The sequence below is a fragment of the Salvelinus namaycush genome, chromosome 39 (genome assembly GCF_016432855.1).
Source record: "Salvelinus namaycush isolate Seneca chromosome 39, SaNama_1.0, whole genome shotgun sequence".
Classification (NCBI taxonomy): Eukaryota; Metazoa; Chordata; class Actinopteri; order Salmoniformes; family Salmonidae; genus Salvelinus; species Salvelinus namaycush.
The window spans coordinates 13957011-13967569 of NC_052345.1; the positions used below are offsets into that span (position 1 = coordinate 13957011).

General features: G+C 40.4%; 1 protein-coding gene across 1 annotated transcript; it reads left to right on the forward strand.

Annotated features, from left to right (window-relative positions):
* Positions 1–1906: 1906 nt before the first annotated feature.
* Positions 1907–4031, forward strand: LOC120032700 (centriole, cilia and spindle-associated protein-like). Its single transcript, XM_038978894.1, has 3 exons — positions 1907–2270; positions 3041–3390; positions 3852–4031. The coding sequence occupies exons 1-3, from the start codon at positions 1907–1909 to the stop codon at positions 4029–4031; spliced, it is 894 nt and encodes a 297-aa protein (XP_038834822.1).
* The last annotated feature ends 6528 nt before the right edge of the window (positions 4032–10559 follow it).

Genomic DNA, 10559 nt, shown 5'->3' on the forward strand with positions numbered 1-10559 from the left:
CGTGTTTCTGTTATTTTGTTATTTTGAGGTGCATTACAACACAATCACCACTTAAAATAGGCATTGGTGTGCGTTTTATGATGCGCAACTATTAAAAACCCATTAGGGTAAAGATTCATTCCTTTTTGGCACATAGCAACATAAATAGCCTAAACATTATGAGACACTTTCAATTTGGATGCCTTTCAATGTTTTGAAGAACAAGGGCCAATATGACTACCTGGAACTGAAAGGACAAACAATGAGCTCAAGTAGGCCAACAAGTGTTTAAGGAAATTGTTCTAAACGTCCCTGACAAGACAAACAATGTCCTGGATTTATTTTACTAGGCAAGTCAGTTAAGAACACATTCTTATTTTCAATGACGACATAAGAACAGTGGGTTAACTGCCTTGTTCAGAGGCAGAGCGACATATTATTACCTTGTCATCTACCTGCCGCCCCATGGATATAAGGCTAAAAATCATTGAGCCAGACCTATGTAATATTAACTATATTTTACAATAATATTATCAATGTGCCTAAAATACGAATTGTTCTCTCTAACTATTTAACAAACATTTGCATGTCATTTATTGAACTGAGAGGGAATGAATGTATTTTCTGTGTTAGATTCATACTAAACAATGACATAGCATTCTTTCACCAAGGAGTAGTCACAGCAAACCCTTGCTCACAGCAGATCTTCTTTGTCACCGAATTTGGCCATTCGACTGCAATACCAATATTGATATTGATTTTAAATCACATGAGCAGGCTAATCATTTGATATTTCACAACTGAAAAAATACCTATGAGGCTGAAACCCCCCCACAGAATTTGCATTATCCATCTATACTTGCTAAAAAAAAAAAAAAAAAGATTACACACCTGTTGAAGCAATTACACGCCTTAGAATAAAATACATCCTAGGAAGAGACGCGCGCCAGTACCATGCTGTCTGGGCATGCGCATTGCACAGGCTATAGCTTTTAATGGAGAAACATCTTTAATTCCAGGGTTGAGAGGGCTATATTCTGACGACGATTCAATGCCGAAATATGCGCGACAATAGGCAATTATAATGGAGGAATACTTGAAGTGAAAATTATGATGTTCTGTAATTCTCCATAATGAAGTCCGGGTGAGGGGTAAGCTTATACGCACTGATAATAACCTGTTCTGGTCGTGTTTACAACCACTATAGTGCGCAGGTAGAAAGAAGCCAACGTCGACGCCACCAGCTGTGCATGTTTTCGTCACCCTATTGCCTTTAAGTATTTACATGTAATAAATTACTTTTGGTATGTGGGCTAACAATAACATTTCTGTAGCGATAGACCCGTGCACAGTGTTTTGATAAAGACGGCCGTTTTGGCGTCAGCAATGTCTGCCTCAATCAAATAGCAGGATCGGCTGCGCCATATTTGGGCAACAGAAAAAGCAGATAAACCACAAAACGGATTTTTGTCGGGGAAACAATTTAGGCCGTGGCTGGTTTATGAATTGAAAAGCTTACACTATCCCCATCTATTATGTTACAGTATTCTAAGCCTAAATAATATTGTAATAACGATGCTATTGCTATATATAGACTGTATATTTATAGCGTCAGATGGGCATTATGGGGCACAGCCTATAAGATAGTCATCAGATGGCATGGGTTACTGTATTCGAGGGAGGGAAACGCTGACAGGTAATTCTAGAAGGCCCAGGTGCACTGAATTGCTCTGGGTTGCTACAGGCTTTAGATCTGTGGTGGGACTGTCACCAGCAGCCTACAATGACACATTCTACACCTCTTATAGAAACATAGGCCTAGTTACTGTTGCATTGTAGGGGTATGTATGTAATAACACTTCTCTTTTCTCCTCTCCTCCATAGTTTGCGAGCTAATCAAAATTGGACCTAAGCAATAACAGGAATCATGGTGACTAAGAAAATCCGTACGGAGTACATGAAGAAATTCAAAGAGCCGAAATGGGAGACGTTTTCCAAGTGCTACGAGGACTCGGTGAAGTACAGGTTGACCAGGCGGGTAATGGAGCACGCTCACAAACCTCTGTGGTTCTGGGAGGGGTGGGATACCTTGACCGGGTCAGACTCCAGCGCCAGTGGGCGGTCCACCCCCAAGGTGAGGAATAAAGTTGCGCCTTTAGACATCAAACTTCTGACACCACCAGTGAAGTCAGAATCAAGGGAGAGCCCGGAACCGAAGCCTCCTTCTGTGAATGGGGAACCAGAATTGGAGGCCAAGGAGTTTACACTCTCGGATGCACTACCACCCACAGGTATCTATCTTCTACTATTGCAAATACTTTTATACACCTGCATGTTGATCCTATTGTAATAAGGCCTGCAGTAGACTATGCTTTTGAGCTACAAACATACATAAAAAAAAGGTCTTAACTTGTTAGGTCTATATACTGAGTGTACAGAACATTAGGAACACCTGCTCTTTCCATCACAAAGATGGATCATCACCAGATGAATCCAGGTGAACGCTATGATCCCTTATTGATGTCACTTGTTAAATCCACTTCAATCAGTGTAGATGAAGACAGGTTAAAGAAGGATTTTAAGTCTTGAGACAATTGAGATGTGGATTGTGTATGTGTGCCATTCAGAGAGTGAATGGGCAAGACAAAATATTTAAGTGCCTTTGAATGGGCCAGCATCCCTGTGAACGCTTTCGACACCTTGTAAAGTCCATGCCCCAATGATTTGAAACTGTTCTGAGCTGCAAAAGGGGTGCAACTCAATATTAGGAAGGTGTTCCTAATGTTTGGTATAGTGTATAATTCAGAAGGCACTCGCACATCTGAGCTATCTTTTTTGCAGGAGCATGGTAACAGTTGAATAAAATGAGAAAAAAGAAGAAACCTGCACACTGCTCTCGATAGTATCACTGCTCTTTAATAAGCTTTACGTATCAGCCTCACGGCCTTCGTCAGAGCTTTTGACAAAAGAGCAGTGATACTATCAAGAGCGGTGTGCGGGTTTCTTCTTTTTTCTCAGTATAGTGTATAATAAAACTACATCACTTTCTGCTCATTCAAAGAGTCTGTAATAGAGAACGGGGGCCTAAACGATCCAGATGAGGGGACAGTAGTACAAAATGGTCCAGTGGCTGAAACGCCAACAGATGAGGGACCAGCAGACAAGGTGTCATCAGACGAGGAACCGGTGAAGACTGAGCCTAAGCGTCGCCACCGCCATCGTGTCCCTCGCTCAGAACTATGTCAAAGGGACTATTCCTGTGACGACATCAAGCCTGCGCCCGTCAGGAAGCCCTCCAGAGCAAAGAGCCAGCCCCCAGCCATCACCACAGAGAAGGAGAACAGACAACCTTCGTCCCGGCTCGACTGGGCAGAGAGACACGCGTCATCTGCTAGGAGGTCTACAAATCAGGTAAGTGTGTGTGTGACTGTGTGTGTGTGTGTGTGTGTGTGTGAGAGGCCGGGCATATGTGAGGTTAGTAAAATGCTTTGATATTCATTACATTTTATGTTATTTCAGTACCAGGCTTGCATTTGGTTTCTTAGGCCAGGGTATAATGATCAAAAATGGCTAACATTATAGGAATACTGGATGAAAGCTGTGTAGCTTATGTAATGCAGGCTTACTGTGCGTCAAACATCTATTCTGCAAATAAGATCGAGTTATTTCAGGGAAAATAAATAGGGGGGCATTTTGAGTCTTTTGGCACATCTTCATGGAAAGGATACCAGAGAAGCGTAGCTCATCATCCAACACTCCCCCCAGAAACGATCAATAATAGAAGAGTGGTATGTATTTCGAAAGTGAGCGCCGAGCACCTATCCTATCTCATTTGCCTAACCTCCCGGGCACCTCTCTCTCTCTCTCCACAGAGTCGCACATCTGACGCATCCGTCCAGACCAGACGGGAGTCGGATAAACGCTGTTGGGACGTGGACCGCAGGAGGGCACGGTCTGCCGACCTGGAGAAGATACGGCGGTCAGAGTTGGCCGTGGTGGATGACCGTTGGATGACCGAGTACATGCGCTGCTTCTCTGCCCGGTTGAGGTAGAGCACAAGGATCATGGGTATTCCTCCGCCACCGTCGACCATTCTATTTTTAACACCATGTTTCTTTATTGAGGATTGGTTAACAGAACCAAATAATTGGATTGGTTTAGACACCAATTAGGGCCCTGAGGTTTTCCTGGCCACGTAACCTGACAAGGAAGAACTCAGGGCCCTAATCATAAGGTATGGTTGATTTGTTAAGTTGATCGCTGAGTTGGCGATATGCCACTTTTCTTCCACAAGGGACACACAATCACAGTAGAATATTGCAAGATATGTAGTTATGCTTCTAGAAATTGGACTGGTTTGTTATGCTGCTGACTACAGAGTATGATTTGTACTGTATTATTAGACATTCCAAGCATGATGATGGTCTTTACACTTCGCTTTAGTTTGGTGGCATTTTTGACATTCTGTGTTGCTTATGTCATTTCAGGCTATATCACAAAGGCAGCTGCATAAAATCCAGAAGTTAGATCAGGGGTATTCAACCGGGAGTACTTCAGGGGGTCCGCAATAATATATATACAAAAAGCTACAGTAGAAAAGAGGAGAATATTTTTATTTTTAACTTTATTTCTCTATTCCTAATATTGAGCTAGTTACACTCATTAGAGCTAATTACACTCATTGGAGCTAATTACACTCATTGGAGCTAATTACAGTCACTGGAGTATCTGACATACTGTAGGCTTTGAAAAAGCACCCGCTGGTAAGCTTTCTTGTCTTGGACACTCGTTTTTGTGAACACATGGCCCCAAAACAAGTTAAGAAGTTAAGAAGAAGTTACCTTTCTAGCTAATAGGCTATGTTAGAGTTTACACTTCCTCTTCCAATTATAATGGGGGAGGTCAAAATAATGAAAAACTATCTACCAAATCTATTCATTTAAAAATGTTGATTAATTCTCCTTGCCATTCGCCTGATGATAAGACAAGACATGCGGGGGGGGAAAGCAAGCGTATGATGGGGGTCCCTGGGGAGGAATTTTTATTTTTTATTTAACTAGGCAAGTGAGTTAAGAACAAATTGTTATTTACAATGATGGCCTACCCCAGACGACACTGGGCCAATTGTGCGCCGCCCTATGGGACTCACAGTCACGGCCAGATGTGATACAGCCTGGATTTGAACCAGGGACTGTAGTGACACCTCTTGCACTGAGATACAGTGCCTTAGACTGCTGCGCCACTCGGGCGCAAGGTTGAAGACCCCTGAGCTAGATGAAAGGACCAAACAGTTATTGTTTTAGATATTACAGTATGTTCAAACTACTAAAAGCCATAGCCAAGGGGTTGTGGCATAGAGCTGCAGAGAAAGAAACTGTTAGCGGGCTAATATCCTGCATTAGCTTTATTGTATTTTGTTGCAAATTTCAATCTAAATCTAGAATGCATTCCAGAGGATTGTTTTATTAATATTTACATTAAAGCTCTTATCAACAGTACCATGGAAATTGTTGTAAAGTTGGAGAAACTTATCTTACGGTGTTAGACATTGTATGACATAGTTATTGCGCTCACACCTGTATGTTTCTTGTTCTTTACATCTTGGCTCGCCTCGTACGAACCATCCTGATCTCGCGAGCTCACATTCTGTTTCGCTACAAGGATACAGAATGTGAGCTTGCGAGATCAGGATGGTTCGTACGAGGCCACATCTTGGCAGCTTCGCCCACTAATTTAGGGTTGTCTTATATTTTACAATCACAAATACTCACCGCCTCACGTATTGTAGTAGACAGGCTGAAATTGCAATGTAACGTGGTAAAGAAATGCCCTTATGTGCTACATTACCAAATACGCTTTTTCGAGTATGTCACTCACCATCACCATTGTCTTTGACAGGTTTTCGTAGGTTGACTTATTTGATGGTTATTCATACTGAATTGTGATGTCAGTACCAAGTTCTGTATCTGTAATTTAAATGGAGGGCTATTTTGACAGAAATGAAGTGTTGTATTTGAAATCTTGGTTCTTGTGGGTTGTGAATAATGCTCAGTTTACATACTTTTCCTATTTTTTTTACCATGCTTATTCATAGTGCTATTCACTCAGAATGTTTTTACTCATAATGTATACTTTTACATTTCACTTTCACCAAATCTTAGTTTAGTAATGGTTCCTTGAGAGAACGTTGGAATGACGTTTCCAGAACGTCTCACCGGGAACCTTGTAGGACACCAGCAGTTTTTTGGAGTGTTGAAATGGGTGTGGCTTTAATTGACTTATGCGTGTACAATCTGATGAGACTTCCCTTGTGTCTGCCAGAGGGGAGTCTTTAGTGTGTGTGATTGGTTGTGGTTGTATGGGCAGAGAGAGAGCTCACTGTTAAGAAGATTAGACTGGCATTATCTTACGGTCATCTTTATTCAGAGTGCTCAAAGTTCCATTGGTGGTCATGTGACACTTCCCTCCTATGTCATCATGGATTGGCAAAACAACCGAGTCATTCTTTACTTGAACATTGCATTATTTATAAGAAGTTATCGGATTTAATGTCAGGTTATGACCAAGTCATGAAAACTGAAGAGCTAGCTGCTTATATCACGAACAGGTTTGACTAGTGTTTGTGTATTCATTGTCCTCTAAAACATTCCTTTATGAATATGTTCATTCCAAGAACCATCTCTCAGGAAGGAATAAGAGACACTAATGATTTGTCTATAGTCTTACTGTAACTACAATGTGAGGAAGTGTGATGTACTGTTTCAGGGGTTTGGAACACACTGATTCAAAACTAAACTGATTGTTTTATATAGGACATTAATTGTTTGAGCTCTCTGAACAAAGCTTTGAGTTATTTTTATGTGTGGATTTGATTTGCATAAGATATTATTTGCCCAAAAGTGATATATGCATCATACAATAGTATATATAACCATGTTTGTGTTTTATTTCAACAGATGTTTACATTTTTGATCACTGTATTTGCATTTGAAAACATGCACAATGATATATATTTTCATCCACTTTGAAACATTGCTGTGAATTAAAATCATATTTGAATATTTGAGGAGTTGTTTGCTTTTGTTTATGTTTATATGGGCATTTGAATAAACAATTACACTGTGATGTATTTTTGCATGACCCCTATGACCCATAAGGACACCATTTGATCAATGAATACCAGTGATATTAAACATGATTGGTTTTAATTAGATTTCACTCCTAATTTAGGGTATTTAAACCTACAGCCCTTTCTACACTGCTGCTCTGAGGTCTATCTGATGTCACTGTCCAGCATTGGCACCAGGGTTAAGAGTAGAGTACAGTAATCTATGGATAGTATCCTGCTACTATGGATAATCTATGGATAGTATACTGCTACTATGGATAATCTATGGATATTATCCTGCTACTATGGATAATCTATGGATATTTTCCTGCTACTATGGATAATCTATGGATATTATCCTGCTACTATGGATAATCTATGGACAGTATCCTGCTATTATGGATAATCTATGGATATTTTCCTGCTACTATGGATAATCTATGGATATTATCCTGCTACTATGGATAATCTATGGATATTATCCTGCTACTATGGATAATCTTTGGATATCCTGCTACTATGGATAATCTATGGATATTATCCTGCTACTATGGATAATCTATGGATAGTATACTGCTACTATGGATAATCTATGGATATTATCCTGCTACTATGGATAATCTATGGATATTTTCCTGCTACTATGGATAATCTATGGATATTATCCTGCTACTATGGATAATCTATGGACAGTATCCTGCTATTATGGATAATCTATGGATATTATCCTGCTACTATGGATAATCTATGGATATTATCCTGCTACTATGGATAATCTATGGATATTATCCTGCTACTATGGATAATCTATGGATATTATCCTGCTACTATGGATAATCTATGGATATTATCCTGTTACCATGGATAATCTATGGATATCCTGCTACTATGGATAATCTTTGGATATTATCCTGCTACTATGGATAATATATGGATAGTATCCTGCTACTATGGATAATCTATGGATATTATCCTGCTACTATGGATAATCTATGGATATTATCCTGCTACTATGGATAATCTATGGATAGTCCCACCAACCTCCATCAATGTGAGAAATATATAACTACTTGTTTTAGTCAAAACAAGCACTCCAATTTACTACCATATTGATTTGTTAGTGAGGTATTGTGACACTCTGAGACACTCCATTATGTCACTTCTCTTTTAGTTAAATGACTTCTTGTTCGGTAAGGTCATCTGCGCTCTATGGTAATGGAAAGGTTCAGTGAAACGTTAGAATCACATACCAGATCATTTTCTCCCTCTGGAATACTTCTGACGTTATCGTCCTCTATGATCCATGTGTCCCAGTGTAGGATACGGAGTACTGTATGATCCCAGTGAGGTGACCACCACAGCGCTTACAAGGCTTTGGTATTAAGTCCTCAGCCTGACACAATGACAGACTAGACAGGACATTTCAGATGTTATGTATGATGAGTGAATTCCGGTACATAATACATCATTAGGTTCAGACAAAGGGCCTCTTAGAATGCAGATCTCCTGACAAAGGGTTTAGCACTGGCTATAAATACCCACCTGTCACATACCCACCTCCGGCAGCTGATGGAGAGAGACAGAGTGTGTGTGTGTGCTCGCACATGGGTGTTTAAAAGAGACAAACAAATTGAATTTTGTGGGTTTTGGGAAAGCGCGATGGTTCTCTTTTGATTATTTAAAAGTGACAGAAACACTTCCTTAAATCTTTATGAGTGTGGATATCTTTTTCGGTGTGTGCGTGTGAGTGTCTGAAGTCAATAAAATCGAATCCCTGTTAACACAGTAATACATGAATTACAAAGTAAAACTGACATTGACAAGCAACTGCATACAACAGTGAGTCCTTCAATCAGAGCCAAAGTCTATTCAAGCACATTCTGCTTGAGAATTACACCCTCCAGACATCTTCCCACTCTATTTAAAGCCACCTGGCATTTCAAAACGCAATAGGGCCAAAATAGGTGCCTTCAGGAACACCAAGAGCTGCCTGGGACTGAAGGGGGGGGGGACTTTGGGAGTTAAATATAGCCGCCCACATGTTCCTTTGCCAGCAGGGAAGGACCCCTCCCTAATTGACAGTGTCTGAAAAACGTGTTTTGCAAAAAGTGGTGGGCTCTGGGATAAGGTGTGGGGGAGTGGGAGTGGTGCAGCAGTATGAAATAGCTTGAATGGTCGAAGCTGGGTAAAATATAGGGAGAATTGCTGTGTCGACAACAGTGAGTTGTGTCTGACCATAAATGCAGTGGTTGCTCTGAGAGGAGCTGCTGAGCCACAGGAGGGCAGAACAGAGCCAGAGCTGTGGTCTTTGACTTAGGTCTTTAATACTAGTCAGAGCTAATATGCCAAGTTGAAGAGCACAGCTAAGAGGGGGGACGGAAATAGCCCCCTTTGCCAGAGCAGCCAGGTCCTCTAAAAACAGCCTGTTGCTTCTAGGCAGAGGCACTCAATAGTACATCTAGAATACTATAAAGTCTGCTGTTTGGAGCCACTATGTATTTGTGCTACATAGTTGTGCAATAGGTTTGTCGACCTACAGTATAGTGCAATAAATATCTATATTATACGGATTAGGCAACTGAATGATGCATTGATGTCTTGAAATTCAGATAGTATGAAGATCTGAGACACTGTGTAATGTCTTCTCTAAACTCAGACCTGTAAACAGAATAAAGAGATCTCTGCCACTAATAAGATATGTGAGGTGATAGAGATGCACTTGACCTTAGTCAATTGGAGGCTTTGTGGAGCATAAACTGCAGCTCAGCCTTTGTAATGCTTTAGGGACCTCTAGTGGCAGCGAATGTCGGTCACGACAATAGAAGATGGCAGGGTTTTCTCTCCACAAACTCCCTCAAAATTGAATAGTGTTTATATTATGGACATATACGATTTTCTTATCAAGTAGAAGTCAAAGAATATTTGATATTTTTGGAACAGAGTACACGTTGGAACAGACAACTAATGGATGAGTGAATATGAATTTTAAGCTGCCAGCTGTCCCTGCCAAATGCCTCACAAGTTAGCCACACCAGCATGTCAACTTTCTCAAGCTGTTCAATTCTTGGTGACAGGATTAAGTGAGTTCACGCACCTGTCCTCTCCTCCCCCAGTAAGTCAATAGGGACAGCACAACAATAAAACGTCAAGAGCACTACAGAATATGGGAGGCATTAATTATGAAATATATTGCAAATAAACATTTAATTTATAACAAAAAAATAAGATAGCAATCACTAGGGCCAGACAGAATCAGTGTTCTTATCATTAACTTTATATCAATAATCAGTAAAAGCTTTCATGTTTCCTATCAATATCAGGCTTTATTTTAAATCCTTTAAATTCTTTATGTGCTTCAGAAATATCTCCACTTGCAGATAGTATTTGCCAATTAACAATAATAAATAACTTCTCTCGCTTCTTTGAAATGCATCTCTAGTGATATGAACACCGTCCCCCAGTGATCTCTGTT